This window comes from Myiozetetes cayanensis, unplaced genomic scaffold (genome assembly GCF_022539395.1).
Source record: "Myiozetetes cayanensis isolate MyiCay16 unplaced genomic scaffold, myiCay2020 scf4, whole genome shotgun sequence".
NCBI lineage: Eukaryota > Metazoa > Chordata > Aves > Passeriformes > Tyrannidae > Myiozetetes > Myiozetetes cayanensis.
In genome coordinates, this window is record NW_026087631.1 from 1,330,607 (window position 1) to 1,353,921 (window position 23,315).

General features: G+C 40.2%; 1 protein-coding gene across 1 annotated transcript; it reads right to left on the reverse strand.

The window, feature by feature from the left end:
- Positions 1-11,436: 11,436 nt before the first annotated feature.
- LOC126647558 (protein FAM240B-like) lies at positions 11,437-14,174 on the reverse strand. The gene is made up of 2 exons (XM_050329860.1): positions 14,029-14,174; positions 11,437-11,569 (listed from the first exon to the last, which is right to left on the reverse strand). Exons 1-2 carry the CDS (start codon positions 14,172-14,174, stop codon positions 11,437-11,439), a joined length of 279 nt encoding a protein of 92 aa, XP_050185817.1.
- Between the last annotated feature and the right edge of the window lie 9,141 nt (positions 14,175-23,315).

The following is a 23,315-nucleotide window of genomic DNA, read 5'->3' on the forward strand; positions in this document are numbered from 1 at the left end:
GGCCAGACAAAACAAGACATAATATTAATTAAAAAGTTTTGTCATTGGGTAGATTTGATTTCGTGTTTGCAGTAAATGGCACAGGACTTGCCTTCACTGAAAGCTGACCTGGAACACAGAGAGCTTTACCCTATATTAACAGAATATTTTTTATTTTAATGGGGATGTGTGACCAACAGTACTCAATAACAATACATAAATATACATTGTCTCACGGTGAAGAGCTGTTTATAATCACATACCAAGGAACTTTTTCTGAACATTAACTGCAGTGTAGAAAGGCTTCCCTCTCTGCCAGCTGCTCCTTTTGTCAGATTGCTCCTTTACCATGCCCTTCACATCGTGTTTGGTCAGAGAACATCACTGCCTTTTTGTGTTGTCTATATTTGTGAGGGTCAGACTGTCACACCAAGTGACAACTCCACTACAGCTGGACTATGCAATATACTTTATTTTTAGGTTTCTGGAAAAGGTATATGTCCTATGTAAGAGCTGTGGAGAAAAGGCATCATTATGGAGGAATCCTAATTGTAAATTGAACCACATAATTTCCTCCACCCAGAATTAGCAGTATAAGGTAAGAGAGGTTGAATTTCAGGAGCTGTGGCACTCTTCCCTCTGTTCCAGTTTACTTGCCCTTGATTCATCTGGAGAGAAAACAAGCATGTTAAAAGGCAGTATAAAGCAGCTAACTACCATGTACAAACAATCATCTTTCAGCACCATGAAGGTTTGAAAAATCCAGGTATTTATCCTGTTATGTGTTTGTCACTGTCTGGTTTCACAAACCAAAGCAATGTGATCACACCCGTGAGGCAGAGGAGAGAATTTCTTGTTGTATCTTCCTGGAGAAGGGTTCAAAGTTCCAGTTCGTACTTTGCCTTTTTTTTTTTTATCCTTCCTGTCATCCTGAAAGGACTGAGATTCGGCTCCTTTGATAATCTGCTTGCCTTGATAAATCAGAAACGCGGCTGATCGGACTGCACAGACCAACCCTGCCTTCTCCTTGGTGCTGACCAAAGTGGTTTGAACAGGCTGTGACAGCTGTGGGTGTTGGACTCCAGCAAGAGCATCCACCTCAGATTTAGCTGCAGGACTTTTGGATGGTACCACCCCCACCGCCCATTTCGCCTCACCAGCTGCAGTTACTGCGTTTCCCAGCCAGGGTGACAGAAGGGGAATTACCTTTGTGCTGTGCTTGTCCCAGGTCAAGGGCTCACATTTCAGCGCAGAACCTTCATTCTTGACTCAAGCCAGTCCACCAAATTGTATCTGTTTGTCCCACCAGATGGGCTGGGAGCCTGGGAGACGAAAAACTGGTACCCACAACTAGGGTTTGCCGTGTTGAATCTGCCAAACCATCTCTGTTTCTTTTCTAAGAAACACTAGAAAACACCAAAAATTGTAACTTCTGCCTTGTGTTGTACTAATAGAGCAGTTTTCAAGCTACAGAGCATTTAATTTATCTAAAAAAAAAAAAAAAAATCAGGTCTGCCCAGGAATTGTGGCTCTTGTCTCTTTCCTTTTGCTCTGAACTCATCCAAATCCACCTAAATTTAGGTTTTAATTTGACTATGAGTAAATATGTGAAATCTTAAGTGGTCAAAAGCTATATGCATAATTGTTAAAATACATTTGCTTATCATACGCTGTATTTAATATTATTATCAGGTGTATTATTTTTAATGAATATGCAGATAATATTTTGGTTAATTATTGCCCAACATTTTATGTTGTTCTGATGTATTTATATTTTTTTACGACAGCCTATGCCTAAACAAAGCTAATTTTTGTCAGAAAATATATCTTGCATTTGGCTGTATTGAAGATCTGAGCTATAGAAATCTGGGTGCTACAGGAAGAAGGGTTGTGTGTTTTTTAGGATGCACAGTTTTCACAAATACAATTTGACATGAAATGTTAGGATCATGTTTGGATTTCCTCAAAAAAACAGTGTGGTGTATGCTCTTAGAGTTTCTGCATTAAGATATAAAAAGATCTTTCTTCAGGGAGTAGGTAAAATAATGTCAATATATTTCCTGGCAGCCGGGAAAAGATGCCAATTAGAGTATGAATTTGGTTACCTGTGCCTATCCCTAACTAACAAGGCAACAAGCTCCTGAGTTTTGGGCTCTGAACTATATTGTTTTAAACTGTTTTCCCCTGTGAGAATTGCAAAGCTGCATCTTTTAATGATGCTTCCTCTCTTTGGAGACAAATAAATGTTAAATGTTGTCAGTACCCTCCTTCACAGTTTCTCTTTTAGCTCTTCCTGAATAGCTTTCTGCTTTTACTTATTCCCTTGATGCAAATTTTATTGAAATCTCAATTCCCTGTAAATTGGGCCTCAAACTATCTTTTGAATTTTATCTAGAGGAAACATAAAGCTCCTGAGAATGACTGTTCCTCCCTCTTTTTCTCTTCATGTACTCTCAGTAACTCCATGGACAAAGAATTATTATTTTACTCAGTTGTGTGGCAGCTTTGCTCTTCTAGCTGCCAGAGATATTTATGTCTTGCAGTGTGACTTGAAGGCCATTAATGCTGGACTCTCAGAATCTGCCAGTGAAGAGAGAGCTTTTAAAAGTCAGGACTCCTCACAAGTCCTGCTAATTTGACGAAAGGCTTAATCAGTGGAGATTGATTATGACTTTGCTGGATTTCCTTTGCTGCTAGAAGTAGGCAGAGCAAGTCTCAGGCTTTTGAATCCCTGGAAAGCAAAGTCTTCCCAGTTAACCTTCAAAGCCTCTCCAGGGCTACAGGCAGAAGAGGCTGGCCAAGAGGAGGCTGCTCATCCTCAGTCCACATGACTCATGGAGTGAAAAAACCATGGGTGCAACACACATGTGGTTGCATGTTCACCCTCAGCACCACAGAGCTGGAAGCAGGGAGCTGTACTTTCTGTGCATGGACCTCTGGCAGGTGCAGTGGCACTGCCTGGTGTGGGGGCAGAGTCCCACTGGTGAGGTGTGGCACCAGCCAATATGAACAGGAAGGTCAGCACATTCCTCTGCTCCTCTGCAGTTCCACTCCCAGTCTGACTCCTGTGATGTCTCATTGTGCTCTCCCCGGGGGTTTTGTCCTGGTCAAACCAGGTCTCCCTAATCCAGCAGAAATCTCAGCCAGGAAAACTCTGTCTAGGTTTCTGTGAGGCCAGAGGGTCACATCAGCATTACTGTGCTTGTTTGCAATTAGTAATTTGACTATTTTACCTTTAATCATCACTAAAGGATCTTACCCTGACTTCAGTTTCCATCTTCCATTCCCCTCTTGCTTATATGTTCCTTCTCTTGTCATAGAGCTGCTTGGGAACACTGAAGGGAACAATTGCACCGTGGGCACTGACCAGGGTTTGTCCTGTGACTGTCCTGCTGCTGCAGATGGTTGAACTGGGGACTCGTATGAGAACACCAACAGTTCTCAAGCAAATTCTGTCCCATGCCATTTCAGGGTGACAGAGAAGATAAAACCAGGGTGCATCTCGATTTTTCTCCTCAGAGCCCTTTCCCACACTGCCATTCACAGACCCAGTGGGCTGTCAGAGGAGCAAGGTCATGACATGTCCCTTCTTTTACCTTGCTCCTCTGGCAGACCCCCATACCCTACAAAAAACCCCACCCCATAAACAACTGAAAAACAAAAAAAAAGAACTGGAATGTTCTGCTCTGGAAGCAGTTTTATCTTGTGCTTGGAGCTTCCCAGGACCTGTGTGCCTGAGGCTGCTGGGGATGTGCTTTGCATTCTGCTGGGGATCAGTGTTTTACATTCCCTAGCATGGCTTTCCTTTCTGATGTATTCCTCCTATGGCTGGCAAGCACCCGGGTGAAATTGTGCAGAACACCAAGTATTAAGAAAGCAGGAGACAGAGCACTCTGATTGTGTTGCCTCCAGACTGGAGATGGGGCATTACAAACCGACATTTTCCCAAAACTGAGATTGGAATTGATGAAGCGTTTAGGATAACATTCTGCATGTACTTGTCTTTGGAACCAACCCCCTTATCCTTAACTGTAATTCCAGTCCCCCTTGTGGAAGGCTTTCATTGTTTCAGTTATAACTGATTGAATGTTGCTGCTGAAAAAATGATGGTTCTTTCAGGCAAAATTCACACATATATGTGTTTAACTCAGTTTACATTTCAATTGGCATGTTAATCTGGAGTAATTTGGAGCATCAAAAGGCATAACTGATTGCTTTTATTTCTATTTGTTTCTAGTGATTGAAAATTAATTTTCTGAGACAAGTCTTCAAAGCATGAGTTTCTCGTTAGGAAGCATTTACGTGTGCAAGTCGGGAATTGCTCTGCAGTTTAGGAGGCACAGTTTGGAGATCAGGGACAGAGAGCAGTCACATGCCAGATCTGAACAAAGCTCCTGAAGCCTGTCACACTCATTCCAGAATTCCTGCTGGAATATTTTTTCCCAGTTCAAATTTTGCTCTTTTTTCTTGTCAAGAGAGAAAAGAGCTCCTCTCAAAAATCCAGAAACAGAGCTGTGAGTTCCTGTTGCCTACTTGCCAACAGAAATGCCAGACTTTCTTAAGGCCAGTTGAGGACTGTCAGCCAGGAGAATTTGCACTTGGATGGGAGCCTTTACCACTGAGTGCCAGAGATTCCAAAGAAGAGAATACCTGAAAGAGAAGATGTCACAGATGGAACTAAGCAGTGTACCTGCTCAAATTTTCCAGCTTTTTTTTTTTTTTTTTTTTGAAAATGATGGCTCAAATCTAGCAGTATTTGGGCTAGTCAGTAATATATATTTTTCAAAACTAGCTTACTGGGAGAAATGCTAGTTTATTGCCAGGACTGGCTATTTTCCCTGGTGATTCCAGGGCATGTAAAAGCAACGTTCAAGGTAAACTGTAAATACAGCAGATAAAGTAGTTGAAGATGTACTTACTTTCTGCATCCTTAATCTTTGTGGTGATACATTAATTGAGTGCTGTCAAAATAGCTGCAGTAAAGCTGTAAGACACATCTGCATCTAGTTTGAGATGGTTTTCAAAGGTGCCCTGAAATAATTAAAAAAACCCAACCAAACAAGCCCCCAAAAACCCACCTCTATTTTGGTTTTGAGATAAAGGGGATATTTTGAAGTGCATCCACTAATTAAAGCAATAAAACATCCCATGAGACAGTAGTATTTCCTCTGAACATAGTGAAGTATTGCATATTAATTACTTCCATGTGTTGCTCCTAATTATCTGTAGTGGCCAAAGGTAAACAAACTGAAATAAACAAAACATGCTCAGGAATTGTCTTGACCAAGCGCACATTACAGACTTTTGATGTGGCTCCAAAGGGTCTTATTATAGGATGGAATTACTGAAACGGGCCTGTAATTTAGTCATAAAACTTTTCAAACGTGTGTGCACTCTGTTAGTTTGTTGATAGACTCATTCCACACAATTGTCAGCCCTCTAGAACATATAATAGAGGGGTCATTAGTTCTGGGAAAATGGAGTATTTTTCATCACTGTTGCAGAAGTGTGTACATATCATAAATGGAGCCTGAAGAGATTTAGTTCCAGGTTATTAAGTGTTCATTTGAGATGGTGGGTAATGACTGCTGTTTCTGATATTTTGGATTAGATGGTCCTTATTGCTTGTAGGGCTTATTTTCAGTGACTGTTAGCCTTATTATCACAAATACATATTTAATGACTGAGGCAGTGTCAACAAAATCAGTAAACTCATGTACTGTCCAAAAGCTGCAAAGATTCATTAGCTAGCACTTCATCATTAAATAAGCTCTAATAAGAATTCTGCTACAATGATATCAAGTAATTAATGAGACAGCATTGTTATTTGAAACTTTTTACACTTAAAAATGAACAACTGTATGGGTTTGTTCACTTATTAGAATACATACAAAAGCACCAATATAAACATTAGAGAATAAATTTCTCCAAGAGGAGCTGCAGTGGAATCACCATCACCCTGGGGAAAAAAGGTATTTAGACATCAGGGCTAACACAGGTAATTTTTCAAAAGCTTTTTCTGAAATAACGCTGTTGACCACTGCAGTAATGTTGTATTTTCCTTGCCTAATTAGATTCATAGCCTGTACTGCAACCTCAAACTCTGGCAATAGCAAGGCAGTTGTTAAATGGAATAGCACATTAGAGAGAGAAAAATAGCACTAACTATAGCAAAATATATTTGAAAATGTAATTTTCTGCTGCTTATTTGTGAAGAGACAATACAGACTGAGCTTTTTGTATCAGTACTTTGCAGAGATGTTTCCTTTGATTTAAGTACTAAATCTAATAGAATCAAGAACTTTTCACTATTAATTCAACTTTTTGAACTGTTCCCTATGGCTGAACCATCAGCATACTCTGTGAAATTACGGTTCTGATCAAATAGCACCAGTGTTCTGTTGGATATGCAGCATAGCCATACTGGAAATCTAACACAAAGGGGCTATTCTTTTAAGAATTGGCCAAAATAGCTACAACAAATATTATTTTTCAGATTTGCTACTGCATCTTTTAGTGCCCTTTGGTTCTTGTCACATGACCATTTTATTAGAGGAATTGTTGGAAATTATAGCTCTCCTTGATGCTGCTGCTGTTTGCTATGGAAAAAAACAGTGTCTCTAATTGTGAACCACTGAATTCATACCACTGTAGGTAAATCCACTGAGTCTGAACACTGGCACTGAGCACCAGGTAAGGATTAGGCCAGTAGTCTCTCAAGTACCAACAGACACTGGCAGGAAATTGTTATTTCACTTAAGGAATGGCACTTGAGACATGTGCAGCTAATTATGGAGATGATAGCACACGACGACCTATTGTTAAGTTTGGCTTAATGTAAACTCTTTTTCATCCTGTTTGTCAGAGTTTTGGTTTTGGTTTTGGTCTGGAATTTTCCCCACAAGCTTCTTGTCCACCTTATCTTGAAATTACTTTTAAAACGTTGGCCACGAAGTAACACACAGATAAATACACACAGGTGAAAGAGCTGGGAATAAGAAATAGGTATTTGTATTGCCTGTCCTGACTACTGTGTTTTTGTAGCCAGCTTTGTGCTAAAAGCATAACACCATGGAGAGATCCTGTTCTTTGTAAGAAGTAAGTAATGTAGTAATGCTTATTTCATGAACAGAAACGTTCTAGGGAAGTATGAGGTTTTCTAGAGCCGCTTTTTATTTCATCCTCATTTATCCACAGATGCCCTTTTCAATGCACAAGTATTTTTATGTGATTTACTGTTCCTTATTCACACTGTGGCACAGTTAAATGCTGTTTATTAGGCAAGGTACAAAACAGATCACTCACGACACAGGCAGTTTGTAATTAGGAGGAATATTTGGTCTAGAAGATTGGTCATTATCCTCATATTTCTACCATTTAACTGTAGAAATGAATCACACATAGCTGTTTTACGGTTCCAGAAGCCAGATTAATACTAAGTTTTGGGTGGGGAGACTGTTCCGACACATCCAGTTGTTGTTGACCAAACTGTGCTTAGTTGTGCGTTCTAGCACATCTGCATGGCTGTTTAATTAAATTATCATTCTGGGCTCAGTTGTTGCTTCTGCTGAGGTCCACCTTTAGACTTATATGAAATGTATTAACGGGTTTTGATCCCATATATGTTGTTTTGGTTGGTTTATACTCATCTACATTAGCAAGTGACTCAGCACGTTACCAGCAGCTCAGTAGATCGAAGTGGCTGCTGCTGTCCTCCCTGCATTAGGCTAAGCAGGGTTCAGGGATTACATCAGACTTAATCTAATTTGGTTAGCTGGACCAAATATCCCCATTCTGCATTATTTGAGACATAATAATATACATTATTAAATCTCAAAACTGCCTGGAGAGCTACTGCTTGTCTCAGATCCTTAGTGACTGTGGTCCTTTAGTGTGTGCTGGGTTATATGTTGTCATAAGACACAGTAATGTCTTGCTAATGCAGGGTCAGGGTGGTACTGATTATGCAGACTAATGTCCAATTCCAGTTCATTTTCTATTAGGAAAATTAATAAACTTTAAGGAACAACATCTGGGGAAATCGGTTTCTCTTCTCAAATAACTAGTCCAGCTTTCTCAATTTAGTTATGGTAATTTAAATTTCCTTTTGAATCTCCTTTTTTTTTATTTATTTTTAATTCCCTCTCCCCCTGCACCCCAATTTCTCCATTAGAAATGCAGAAATGGAGAGGAACTAGGGACAAGGGAGGAAAAAAGTGTTATGTTCACTTGAAGAAGCCTACTCCCCCAACAGCTTATAATTGCTGGATATCTTGTTTTATCAATCTGGGCTGCATATATGATTAAGACAGCTTTTTTATATACATATAGCAACTCAAACTGATTTCTGTTTGCTCGAATTTTTTTATCGAAAACCAGGTTTAACATTTTCAGGTGTGTCTGAAATGCACAAGTTCAGGCTTGAGTTTCACCAACTCAGTGAACAAAGCAAAAGAACAAAACATTATCTGTCACCTTCTTGCCCGCCTTCAGCTTTCCACTTTGCAAGCCAGCATATCTGGCTACATCTGACTGCTAGACTTCATTATTTCCAGTATTTGATACCTTTCTTGATCTGGTGGGATGTGCAAGTAGCGGTGAAAAATGGATGAACACCCACACTTGGGAACAGGAACAGCGGATGTTCAACACCAAGGGGGTGTCAGGTCACTGCTGTCCTGTAAAATACGTGATAGAACAGGTAAGCATGACTAATGCATGCTCACAAAGAGCTGTCTTCTGCAAAGCGTGGGAGCATTTTAGTCTTTCACACTTGTGATGAGCACACTCTGTGCTGCAGTGGATGCGTCACAAACACGTTCACAGCTGAAATGGGTTCTGTGTGCCTGGGAACGTAAATAATGCCCGCAACACTCCCTGGGCCTGCAGTCAGTTTGATGCCGACTGCTTGTGGTGGAAATGGTTTCACATATCCCTGGATGTCCTCAGAGCTCGTTATAGGAAAACTATGCCTCAGAGACCCTAGGTTGTTTTTGGGTACTCACTGGGGAGTGCTGAAAATTGCTCTGTGAGAATTTCATCTACTTGTGTGGTCTTTCTCCTGTATCTTATGTAACCTCATAAGCAGTCAGATACACTGCCATAAAAGTGTTCCTAATAGTTAAAAACAGTGACATTAAATGTGGAAGAACCATACATGCCTATTGAAACAGCTTTTCTTGTGTCTTCTCATCACACTGAGATAGAGAAGAGGTAAGCTGTGCTGGTGTGGGTGGCGTTACAACAGCAAAAAGCAGTGGTTGAGTTATCAGATCCAGTAGATCTGTTTCTCAGAAGTGGAGAATCTGACATCTCTCCATTTCAGTAGCCCTGTCTATGTCCCTTAGCTACTGCTGCAGTAAGTTAAACTGCTAGTTTTTTTATGTAAGGGGCAGCTGGTTCAGGCTGACCTACCTCACCAAAGCAAATGTTTAACTTGGGTGTCATGGTTTAGGAACAGTATTCCTCAATTTAGTACCTCCACTGAAAAGAAAACCATGAGCTACTCCCCTCCCTCCATCCAGAGAGACAAAAGGCAGAGATTAGGGATGGAGATAAGAACAATTTACTGGAAACAGCAATGAGATAAGAAAACCAAACAGTAAACAGCAGCAATATTAATAAGAAAAGTGTACAAATAGAGAGTGGTCTTCATCACAACAGAGCTCAGGACCAGCACCACATGGTGTGACACAGTGAACATGATGAGTTCCCCACCCCAACCACTCCATAGCCACTCTTGCTCCCCACTGGAAACCACAGCCCACCTGCTTCTCTGAAGCCAGAATTCCTTATTTCTGCCCCCTGGCTAAATCTATCCCCCTCTCCCCCACTCCCAGGGATCTGAGGTGGTGCAGAATAACAACCAAGACACTCCAGGTGGCTCCAGGCTCTGCCCCTCATGGCTACTACACAACTAACTCTGTCCTGGTCAAAACCAGGATATTAGGTTGCAGGAAAGAACTCTTTGGGGAATAGTGGGAAATAAATTAATAAAGAAGAAAAAGACCAGTTTGCAAAGGCAAAAGCACCTACAACTTTATTATTTTTCAGCATTACTTTTCTAATAGAAAATAACCCCTGAAGGAAAAAATTGCCTTTTTTTTTTTTGTCAGTTTTTATGAAAAGAAACTGATAGTACAAACCCTTCAGTTTTAAATAACAGAATAACATTTATAAGTTTTTAATTCTTCATGGAATAATCAACATTTTAATTCTTCATGAAATAATCAACATTTTTGTGAAATCTTGTGTTTTCTGGGGGAGAAAGTCACTTTGTAAAAGTGGCAACATTTTATAAAACTGTGTTTTAATTAAATACTGTTTTAAAATAATGATAAAAATATTCTTGTGAAGTAAAAAAAAGTTTTACTTTTTTTGAAATTTATTAAATTTACTTCTATCTATTTCTTTAGTATAAACAAAGATTCAAGGTAAAATTCTATCTGGCACAATATGGTTAGAGAAAAATAGTTGTTTTGGAATTATGACTCTTCTATTGCATACTAAAGATTAATTGAAAACATAACAGATAAATGTTTTAATCCAGAAGTTATAGTATTTAGAGACAGAGATACATAGGTAAACAGAGCATGCTGTTATTACCCAGTGTTTGGTTATTCCTAGCTGTGTTTCACATGACCTAGAAAAAGATGCAGGATTAGTGCACACCAGTTACAGCAAGTGATACCTTCCAAAGCATTCCTGTGCTGTTATGATGAACTGATTCTCTGCCTTCTATTTCAAACTCTCTTTCATACTGACTTGCTCCTACATTTGTCAGACTGGTTCATAATAACCTCAGTAGCCTTTTTCTTGCTTATCCCCAAAAAGTTAAACTGATTTCCTCTGTTCATTTAATGATTAAGATCTGTAAATGTTCTTATATGTTGATCAGAAAAGTTCTTTTTTTTAATTTCTTTTCTTTTTTTTTTTTTTCTGATTCCATTAAAGAAGAAATTTCTCCTCCTGTCCAGCTTATCATGCTAATCCTTAACTCTCTTCACTGCAGCTCATCAAGACAGACAGAACATCTTACACCTGCATTAAGCCAGACTCTGTGAGCTTGCACATGGAAATGTGCAATTTTGCATGCAGCTGTCTGCATGTATTATCCCTATTAAAGAAGCCACCTTCTTTCCTAGCAATATGTTGTTGTCACTTGGAAATGCAGCTACATAAGAGAGTCCCAACACATCACAGTAACAACATATCATGGAGAATTAGAGTTGCCTGCTTCTCATCTATCCCTCTGTGCCTTTTTTTTTTCATTTTTTTTTTCTTTTTTGAGATTTTGCACCGTGGCATTATTCTTGCACTGAATTTCAGCAGCACTTTGATGGTAGCTGTAGTGAGTAGTCTGGAAAAGGGCCAGATTCTGACCTTTGGCTTGTTGGGCAGTGTGGCTGCTGGGTTACAGGTGCATGCAGAAGGTTAGAGCTGGGCCCAGGTCTTGCTTTAAGCAACAGTTTTGTCTGGTGAGGGAAGAGCCTCGATAGACAGTGGTGCCAGTTGTTCATCCCGTGTTTTCATGTGTGCCTGGACCTGCCGTGCTCGCCTCTCCAGCCGCAGAGCCCATTCCTGGCGGAGTCTGCAAAGAGAGTACAAGTGCTTAGCAGTTACTGAGCCAAATCCTTCCAGTGAACCCAGGGCTTTTCAGCAGGTTCGAGGCTTTCCTCTCTTTCATCACCAGAGCACTTGTCCTGTATTTATTTACCAATTACACATCTCTCTAGCTTGCTAGATTGGGAATGCAGGGGAGAAAGGGATAGTGCTGATGCTATCAGTGGTTGACATTGCTGGATTCCAAATGAGTCAAACAACTGCTGAAATACTGTCACTGTGAAGAACTGTGTTTTCTCTCTGGGGTATTCTCAAAGCTACACTGAAGTATTGCCTATGCAGTAAGGTCATTCAATGTGTCAATTAAAAAAAATACCATTTCTTCCCTCCAGGCCCCCTGGTTTAGAAAAACAAGGAGAACTTAAAATACGTCCTTTGGGTTAGGGGAAAAAAAAAAAAAGCCTCCCCAGAAACTGTATGTGTTTAATGAAAAGAATTGATGTCACATGCAAGAGGAGATACATAGCTTCAAGACACTATTATAGTACAAACAGAAGAGAAGATCTCTAAGGACCACTGCAAGATATTTTTGCCTGGCTTGTTTTCAGAAGGAAATGTTGTTTTGAAACACCTGACTCAGCAATGTTATAAGGTTAGACATCATAGGGTAATGCCAAATGCGTCATTGAACATATGGGTTTTTACATTACCTTTGGTGTGATGAAAAGAACAGCAGCCAGTGATTTAATCTGAGAATAACCCAGCAGTAGCTGGTTCACATGGATGCTTGTGTTATCTTGGCCTCTGAGTTTGATTTTAGAGTGTTTTTTAAACTACTTCACTATTCTTTTGTGCATATAGTTAAGCCCCAGGAAGAGGTGCAGTTAGGGAAAGTTTGCCATTGAAAATTACAATGTTCCTTGTCAGCCAGTGTCCCAGGTGTCACTAAGGAAGAACTTGCCTTTACTTAAAGCCATGTAATTTTCAAGGGTGACATTCACACGAGCTGGTAGACCTCTAGGTTTTGCAATGAAATGAAAGGATCTTTTTCCCAAATTAGAGAACACTTTATGAACAATCTGAGCTTTGACTGAGTAAGTGACCTTGAAGGAACTTGCTTGGGTCTATTTCAGTTGTGACCAGTCAGTTAAGACATATTGAATATGTATGCTAAGACACATTCACAGTTCTTTTCCTGCCTTTTTTTTTTTTCCTTTTCTCTTCAGAGAAGATTTTCTAAAAGCTTTTAACATTTGCAGCTCTGTGAAGTTACAGATATTATCTACGCCACTAATTGCGATTTGTTTGCAATGCCTTCTTGAGGTAGTTTTTTGTGATCTAGAGCTGACAAAGCTTCCAGTGAACCTCAAAGTCTTCCTGGGTTTTATCACACATGTTTTCTCTCCAGCAACTTTCTGATTTCATTTTGGGATTACTACTGAGTAGATGTAGTGGGATACTGGAGGCAGGATTGTCTGCCTCTGACTTTGCTGGGACACAAGGTCTGCCCAGATCTCGATTTCCAAGTTTTTAAGTGATGACAGCAGCTTCCTTCTTGGACACTAGGGTCAAAGTACTTGGAATTTTGTAAAAAGAAACAGCCCTTAAAGCAGCACGTTCCAATTTGTTGAAGTCAAATTAACTTATGGGAATTGCCATAGCTTTGAGGAAAGTGTATGCAGGACAATCTTTGTTAACTTCAGGAGGAAGGCACAACAGAAAACCACAAGAGACATAGCATTTCTCATCCTCTGTTCATTTTTAGCACTTCCTGTGCAGGAGACCCTTGGTCAAACTCCTGAACTGCAACAAGTTGAACAAATATTTGAAGCAGTCTACCCCACTTGTGCAGAGTGCCTATACCACAATCACAGCTCTTTCTAGGCAGTCCCATTGTTTCATGCTGTTTTGTAAAAAAACAAAACCAAATCAAATCCAAACCAACCAACCAACCTAAAAAAACCCCCACAGAACAAAAAAAAAACCACAACAAAACACCCACCATTTTTCCCATTGAACTGGAAAATCTTGTCGTGTCATTCCTGTCTTTGGGCTTATATTATGTGAAGGGCTGTTAAACATGACAAAGATGCCATGGTTTTTTTATCCTACACATTAAAGTGTGTGGTTGTCCCTTTAATGTAATATTATTTCATTTATTTGTGTAGCTGTACCAGTTCCAGGTAAAATTCCTGATATTTTCTGGCTGTCACAAGCCATAATGCCAAAGTGCTTTATTTTTTCGTGGCTGTGCTCCAAGGCCTTTGAAGAATGCCCATGAGGTTTAAGGGTGAGGGGTGTCTGAGTTTCCATGCAGAAGAGCCACAGTAATACGAGACAAGCAGCTGCGAGGGGGAAGAGTGCCAAAGACCCAGAACACAATCTGTGCTATGAATAAAGCAGTACAATAACAGGTTACCTTATTTTAAAACACATGATGACAAGTCTCGTGCAAAAGGAAAAAAAAAAAAAACAAACCAAACTTACTTGTTCAGGGCACTTTTGCTCAACCTGGACTCTTCGGCCTCTTGCTGCTTGGTTTGCTCTTGGATGACCTTTTCCCAGAAGTTCCTCAGCCCTTCTGCATCACTGCCACCCATCTTGTGGCGGCTGAAGCTGGTGTGCTTGCTCATTTTCTGAAAAGCAGTTTGGAGGTCAGAGCAGCGGGAAGCCTAACCCGAGGCGGGTGCTGGCTCACTCGGCCCCTTGAAATTTCATTCTTGCCGAGTGCTATTAAAATGAAGTATGCCACCCAAAAGAATAGGTAACCGACGCTTACTTTGCCTTGAACTGAAATATAAGGCTTTGAAACAGGCCTTGGGTGACAGTTAAATGGTACAACTATATTTTTGTTACTGAGTAATGACTACACATGGCACAATTCACTGAAATATCGCGAATGCCTCGGTGCGTGTGAGATTTTAAGTGATTTCGGAAGAACTCGGGATAAATGCTTTCAAATATAGTGCCATTGTCACTGAAGTTCAGATTAGATGTGAAGGGCTTTCCTTTTTTCTATCTCCTATAGTTTTAAAACAGAACAAAGATGGTTTTATTCAAGGGAAATGCATTGCTCTTAAATGATTCTACTCCAAATGATGCCATGCCCGAAAGATGCAGAGGAATTATGAATCTAAAGTTGAAGCACACAGAGTGCAAAGCTCTGGGGAACTTGTTAAGGCCTTTTTCTTTTTTTTAATCAAAATTCAGTCTAAGAATCCTTTTAAAAATAGACCTTCTTAAAATACAGGCATGAGTTCCAATAAATGAGAAAAAGGACAGAAATTAAGTGAATTTGTCCTTGCTAAATGCACATTATTCAAATATGGAGGGGGGGGTGTAAAATTCTCATCATGTCTGATATCCTTGCTGGTATTACCATATTGCATTGGTTATCAGATTGTGATTGCACTTTGATCAGTTAAGTTCTGTTGTTTATTTCCTGCCTCAGTCTCTTCTGCTGAGTGCCACCAACAAGGGGGAGAATGTGGGAAAGAAGAAACCCCAAAGAGTAACCCCATACTCCTGAGCTCTCTATGGCTAGATCAGCACTCAGTTTGAGGGTTGCTACAAAATCCCTTTTCTCCCTTGTGTTCATCTGCATTCTGCTATTTGATACTTTTGCCAGCACTCCACTCTGTCCTGCTGATGAATTAATGCCTTACAGACCCCGGTACCCACTTGTGAGTCTTCTTCACTGAGGATGTCGCACTTCATGAGCTACCCCTGATAAACACTACAAAGACTATGCTAAAGCAGGCCAATCTGAGGAAACCTTTGCTTTGTGCAATGTTTTCAGTGGAAGATCAGAGTAAAAGGAAAGGACAGTCGGTGTAACACAATTAAGGCAGACTTGTGTAAGGTCTTACTATCAAATACTCTATCACAAAATCCTGAAACCTTAAAAGGGCAAATAAGTAAGTTTCTGGTATCTTCCCAGACTGAATATTTTAGATTTGTCACAGTTTTCACAAATCTGTTTTTTAGAAAGATCAATAACAACAAATAATTTTTCCAAACTTGGTGCTAAGCCTGACTGGTGTGAAAAACTGCCTAGCAAAAAGAAAACCCTCTTCCAGATGCAATATTTTTCCACTGAAAAGTCCAGTTGCTTAAAGACCAGCACAGTCCAGCTGGAATGGTGAGTGTGAACTGGTCAGTCCATGTAATATAACCTCCTATGTGATGGAGCATCTTGAGAGGTTCGAATACTGGTCCTGCAATGCCACCAAAACAACCAGGCATTGTTCTGTGAGGCAAACAGCATTTTTTTTCTGGTGTTTTCCCCTTGCTGTGGACTGGGCATGCTGTAGATGTACCACAGTGGGATACAGGACTAATTGTTACTTTGGTATGGGTACAGCCGTTCCACTTGCGCCTTTTGCTGCACGTGCTGTGTTTATTGATGAACGTGGTCTAAATGGCACTATGGGTAATCCTAATGATCTTTCATCTCAGTGTGAGGCCCCAAAATAATAGTGTTATTTAAGGCTTCATCTTGCTTAAAAGATATGCACGTCACGGATGCACTGGGACATGCCCTATCTGTGCCTGAGCTCCACAGGCTTTGAGCAGTGCTAAAATAACTGCTCTGGTAATAGCTTGTTACAGCAAGTGATGGAATCTGATTATTTCATCATTCTTAGATCAGCAGGTCACCTGGGTCTTTGCGCCATTTAAAAGCTCTTCTATCAGCAGCTGCCCACTTGACACCCTACAGATAATTATCCCATTGCCTCAGAAGCCAAGTGCAAGTTGCTGACAAACTGTCTGAGTCAGTTTGCCCTCCAAACCCCATTATACTTTGCCTCATGTAAGAATCTGCCATAACACATTAACCTTTCATTAGATATTGAATTTTTATGATTATTAAACTTCTAGCAGATATTCTTCAAGTGGTACAAAGAAGGTCCACAGTCTTTATCTGAGCTCTAAATTTGTAAGATTTTTGAGAGGGTGCATGAAGGTCTTGGCTGCTCCACTCAGAGGAACAAGCTGTGATCAGAGAGGTACTGATGGAGGTACTTCAGCAAATGGTTAGTCTGGTATGTCTGTGGGACTTTTTACAAATCAAGAAACTTTGACTTGGTAATAGTTCCCAGGAATGTCAGTGACAGTGAATATTCCACATGGTATTGCCATGGTCCTGGCTAAGACAGATTCCTGGTGTTAAACTTTTAAATACAGTGCTGTCTGGCATTATTGGCCAGCATCTCTCATGCTATCCTCTGTGAAAGCATCCTTTCTTTAAGGCTGGCATTGCAACATCCATGTGTAGAGATTAGAGTTCACGTGGATTGTGTAACATCTTCTTGTTTTATTTGTAACTGAAAGATTCTACTTAGGAGCTCGGTTTGGATTTCTGGGTGATTCTCTAGGTTTGGTGGGTTTTTTGCATCAAAAAATTCCTTATTACTGCTCTAGAAAACATGTTTTGTTGATGTGTGATTTTCTTCTTTCTTTTTAGATGTCTGAATAACATAAATTCAACTTACATTGGCAATTGGACTAATTCTATCAAACATATCCTTGATTCCTTCAATCAGATACCTCAGGGTTCAGAAACTGGCAGGACAGTTAGATTTCCTCTGTAAGTAAAAAACACTCTTACAATCACTTGACCAGTGTTGTCTGGGTGGAAAGAGAGCAAGGAAAAGAGGTTCTTCATCATCCTTATTTTCATTCTGGATTGCCAGGTATCATTCCAGAGACATTCAAGGAAAATTGGGGAAGTGTTTCTCTGAATTCTAATGGCAGGTGGTTTTAACATCCTTACCCACTGACATAAATGTAAAATAAGCAACAGCAACTCTTCCATGCATTCAGAATTATTCCTTCAGAAGGTATGGATTGTTGTGAGTATCACGGACTGAAGATGCATGTTAGAACACTTCCTCCAGCACATTTCCTAGGAAGGGCTACTAAGATGTGCATAACAGTGGTGCAGGACAGAGTCCCTTATTAAATCTTCAACTAAGATGGTTAAGGAAGGAACTATTTTTGCAGGGGTTTTGCAGTCCTACCTGCCCTTTTGAAGTGTACTTGGTGGCTTTTTTGGGGACTCAAGCTGACAAAATAACATTTAAATAAAGGTAAAAGTAGATGTTGGTTAGGGTGCCTTATGCACTTGGTAGTTCTGAAACTCAACGGTCAAAAATCTGCATATATGTTTGCAAAACACTTTTTTACAGCATTCATCATTTATGGGACTTAATTTATGTGCTAACAAGTTATTAATTTATGGAGAGTGTCCACGAGAAGAAGTAATTAAAAAAGAAATTAATGGCACCATAAAAGAAAAATCTCCTACGATTAGAATCAAACCATAAATCTCATGGCAGTGCAGCAACCTGTGAGACAGCCAATCAATCACACAGAGCATCTACACACAACACATTGGTTTAAAATCTCTGAGCTCCTGTCCCAGAGCAGGAGGATCAAAATGTGAATGGTGATCAGACCTCTCCAGTGCAAGGGAGAGGAAATTTTAACACTGAACTTCCAGCTGTAAGTTATCACATGCACAACTTCCATTAATTGGCACAAAACTGATATGGAAACAGCCAGGGGTACAATCTTCTCTCGTTTAATCTGATCTGCAATCCGAATGTGCTTTGTAAAGGTGTTAAATTAGTGAGTTTCCAAATATTCTGGTCTAGTCTGCATATTTTGAATATAATCTCAGACAACCTCTGCTGAGGTACAAAAAGGACTTTAAAAAAATATCCAGTGCAAGTAATTTTTCTTCTGCACACTCTGTAATTCCTATTTTGAACTCTTTCTGGAGGAATGTTAAGGATCAGAAATGGCTCTTGATGTTTTGAATAGAATTGCTATTTTTAGTTACCTTTATATGAAATAAGCAAGCAAAAGAAGAAAATCTTTTCTAAAGCCTCAGAAGGCATTTTGTTTTACCCCTTTTCAGTCTTTCTATTTAATATGTGTCTTAAACTAGCCATTGTCTAACAAATTCAGTGTTTTATGTGGAGAGATTTTATGCACAATACTTGTGTTTATAATGAGATTCTCTGAAAAGCTTTTACCTTTTAGTGAAATTCAGCACATTTACTTTTAGTGCATTCAGTAAAACTGTTAACTGAACAGACTTTGGGGAAAATGTCAAAATATTTTTTAATATAAGTCATGCATAAGTTAAAAAATTAATTTGTTTGGCTAATAGAAACAAAATAACCTTATGCTTTTTATCTTACTGGAAAATATTTTAACCAGCAACACAAAGCAATGTTTGAACATTTCCAAGGTTTATTTTCTAAATCTTTACTGAAACACTAAGACTTTAACAAGAATGATTTTTTTTTTAATATCTTAAAAAATATTTCCTTTCTAAAAGATGGAGGCAGATAGGTCTACTTTTAACTCTTTCAGTGGATTTGAGTATTCAGCCAATTTTATTGTGTAGTGCAAGCATGTTTCTGAAAGAATTTCCTCAGTCACTTCAGAGGATTTTGAAGATCATTGTAAACAATGGAAAGATTATCTTTGACTTCAACGAGACTCGGTCCCTTGAGTCATATCATGACCACGAGCTATTTTATCTTTGTCAGAACACTAATTAATATCCTATTCCTTTTACCCTTCACCAGGACTTGTTTGCCTAAGTATAGAATGTTTTCCAGCACTACATAAACATTACACTACACTGCATGAATTCAAAGCTTGTTTATGGTGCCTTTTTTTTTAAAAAAAGAAAGAAGCTTAATGTTGTAAAAAGTTTCAAACTGCACTCATAGAACACATCATTTGGATTAGTATCCCCTTACATGTTTCTTTTATGGCGGTTTTTCTTTCCCCTGAATTATGTGTAACACAGAAGTTCTAGTAATACCAAAAAAAAGTAACAAATAACAGGTTAATAACTGAAGTTATGATTAGAATAAAAGAGGTAGAATATCTCTTACATTCCATAAACCACACAGGATTAGATTATTTTCCACAAAAGTATATTGTAACATACAGAATTCAAGGTCATGGAGGGAGTAAGAAAACCCTTTTCAAATTTACGACTTAACAAAGTGTAAAATAAATGTATGCCCGTGTATTTCTAGGCATGTTTGATAGTTAAGGCAGGAGGAGAAAAATCTTATTTTGGCCAAAATACAAGAATATAAATGCTTACTTTGATTGTATAGTAGCTTCCTCTTCTGTCAAAGTATGGTTTTCTTGAGTGATTACTGAATCATGTCAGTTTTACCTCTGGGTTCCCCTTTTCAAGAGAACTCCAGCTGCCAGGAATAACTGATGGAATCTGCCCACCCGTCACTCATTTTTATTTGCGAGTGATGACATCTGCTATTATGAATTAGTTTTAATGGCAGGGGCAAAAAAAAAACCCAAACCCACAGCCTCATTTTGTGAAGTCTTGCAACGCACCAAGCGGAATGGCCAAACAGTTACAGGGCACAAACCCTGGATGCCACATTTGATCTGAGCTATAAATTTTGGCAGGTGCCGCTGATGTCATAGCCGGGCTCCGGAGGAACAGCTACTCTTTGTCAAGCGCAGATCACTGAGGCATAAAGTCCATAGGACTTGCAGGAATTCAGCACTGTCCACTCCAAGGAAGAGGATAGATCCGAGAAGGACATGTTGAATAACACGGCTTTTCTCAGGATTGTGCTGCTGAGTGACTGACAGATAAAATAGATTTCTTTTTTGCCCCTTTTGAAGTGCTGGTCTGTAAAAGCACCTGGTAGGCTACATTGCAGGATTCCAGCTAAGCTGTTAATACACTGAACAGTGCAGGAATCTGAATGTAGCCAGCTGTGAGCTGAAACGTAGCATATATAATTTGTTATAGAATTTAGCACTTCCGTTTCTTGGACAGATTCTTCCTCCCTGCCCTGGTAGCCCTGGGTAAGAAGAAAAGCACAGGCAAGTAAAGTGTTGCTCACTCAGAGGGAGAGCTGGCAGTGACAGACCAGACCTCCTGCTCTCAGCTGTTGTTGGAGACCTGACTGCAGAGTTTGGCGAGTTACACCTTGAAATTAGTTATGTTTCTTACTCCAGGTATTTCCAGTGAAAGGTTGCTCCAGAATTTTCTGTGCCAAGTACTGTAAAATTTTGTTTTAATTTACAACTGAACGTGTTCAGGAGACAAGTTACACTTCCCTTGGCTCCGGGGTAGGTATGGCAGAAATCACCTCCCCTCTCCTTCCTTGTTCTGCTGTTAGATCACTGGAGGACTTGCACTCTTCTCATGCTCATTCTCTTGATGGGTCTCATGCTCTCTCTGTGGTCTCACTGACCTGTAATCACATTCCAGCTGAGTGTTAGTCCCTTATATGCACCTAGTTTTTTTGGATACAATAATCTGAATCTAGAGTAATATTTGTCTCTTCCAGAGAAGTCCAATGCTCATAACAACTTTCTAATTGACTTGTGCACCCACCAAGTTCTCCTCTTGTTTTTTCCAACTTATGACAGAAATTCTAATTAGATCCTAAGTTCACAACCTCTTACTTGTGAAGTGGCCTTTTGTGTCACTTTCTCTGTATCAGTCCTTCAGATCATTTGCTTCTTAAGTCTTTGAAATTCAGTCCCCAAGGCTTATGACAACTTCTGTGTCCTCCAGAAAACTTCTTTAACGCGCTACTTCATTTTGTGCCAGTTGTTACTGCCCAAAGCAGTAGTAAGGCTGTTTCTAAGGGAGGTCTGAATAAATTCTCTCTTTTAAACTTCTTGCAGCTAGAGAGCTTTCACTAAAACATGTTAGCTGCATTTAATCACTTCTAAGTTTAAACAGATAACCCTTGGTGAGACCACCAGAGACAAAAGCTGGTTCCTCTGCAGGGAAGAGAAGACAGTAAAGAAGAGGTAGTGAAATCCACCTTATCTCTTACCATATAGAGTAACAGGTTATTTATTGTCTGCTGGATGTGGTCACTAGGTTCTGAAAAGGAAGAGGGAGGGACATTGTAATGTGTCATTAAGTGTCCCTGCAGAGTCCATGGTTAGTTCAGATGAACAGCAAAATCAGTTTTTCCACTAATCATTCAATAAAACTCTCAGCACCGCTACTGTCGGTGGAAGGTAGCCATGAAATGTGACGTGAGGTTGGCACTTCACTGCTCCAGGACGGGCTGCTCTGACTGACAGCTGATCCTGGACGCTGGACAAATGCCCAAGTTGTTGCTGGTGGTCTCAGACTCTTCTTGCAGCTTCTCCTCTTGGAGCTGCTCCACTTCACGTAAATAATGCAAAACTCTGGGCTTGAGAGGCAGTGCCGACAGCGTGCCTGTCTGATCTTGTGTGTGTCTCAGGGACGTACCTTCCACTTTCCCAGATTAGTGAATCTGTGGCCTCACATTTTGGTTACTAGGTATTCTAAGATGTATTTGTCCATGGCAAGCGAGCTACTTGGAATTTCCCTTGTAAAAATCCAAATTTCACCGCAGCCCAGGCATAAAGCAGACCCTGGAATCCTGCCTGTGTTCCTGTGTCGAAACTGCCCGAATTCAGCGTGTCTGAGAACTCACTTGCAGTTCCACTGCATAATGTCAGCGGTGCCTGGTGGCAAGGAAGCATAAGGAACACTGGACAGAGGACAAGGCTACAGGGCACACAGAGGAACAACCAGAGCTCTTTGATCTCTGCAAATAAAGTGACTGAGACTTGGGAAGCAAGACTGATCACTGTGGTATCAGTCTGATGCTACACAGAGATAGCAGTATAGTCTACTACAGCCTTCTGGTAGTTCAGAGTCAATTGCAGAGTAATTTATGTGGCTTCAGAAGTAGCACAGATTTTCTCTATAGATTTGCCAGACCAATCAATATTTTGAGTAAGTTATTTCAGCTTTATAAAGCACGTAGATACCATCATACATTTGGAGTTTTACAGCCCAGCTTGATGGTTTCATCTAGGAATTGGGCAAGTCTATAGTGTACCTCTCTCAATAAGGCTCTGACAGTTGCTTTTGCTCCTTGTTGCGATTTAGATATGTTAATAGGTCTCAGGTAGTGTTGTTTTGTGGTGCCATAAGGTTTGGTACAACTGATTGTGTTTTGGATGTTGTAATACAGCAATTCACTTTGTTACCCTTTCATCACCTCGTATTTTTTTGCTAGTTGGTGCAGATATCACCACTTATGTAGAGTTTTTTTTTTTTTTTGCTTTATGTGATGCAGAATGGGGCTGTGAATCTCGGTGCTTATAAGAGTGTATTTTGGAGTGGTTCCTTGTTGCATTACTGTCAGGGCTTCCAGAGACCACTCCCACCTGGGACCCACAGCTCTGCCCAAGTACCCTGTTTCAGCTCAGGCCCAGGTATCCGATTCCTGAGCTCTGACTGACAAACTCACGTGCCCAGCCCTGTCTCTCACCCTGTTCCTGGACGGACCTCAGCTCTGCATGACAGAGCAGGTATCTGGTGGAACATCATGACAGGTAATTCGTCTCCAGGTCTGTCTCCTGGATGTGTTCTAGGTCTGTTCTGTGCCCTTTGGCAACCTTGGGGTTGTCCATGGATGCTGTTAGCAGCATCTGATGCAGGACCCTGCCTGGCCTGGGATCCCACAGCAGGATGATGACTTCTTCTTGGTGAAGGCACTGCCTGTGCTGTGCTCACATTGGTTCCTGGACCATTCCTCTGTCATGGGGCAGCCTGGTGTTTGTTTCTATCTATCAATTACCATGGCTTCAACTCCAAGGGTGACAGCAATATAGGCATATCAGAGACAATGGAATACCATCACTAAAGCTAGGAACGAGAATGGCAGAGAAGATTGCCTCGCCAACAGCTGGGGTCTCACTGA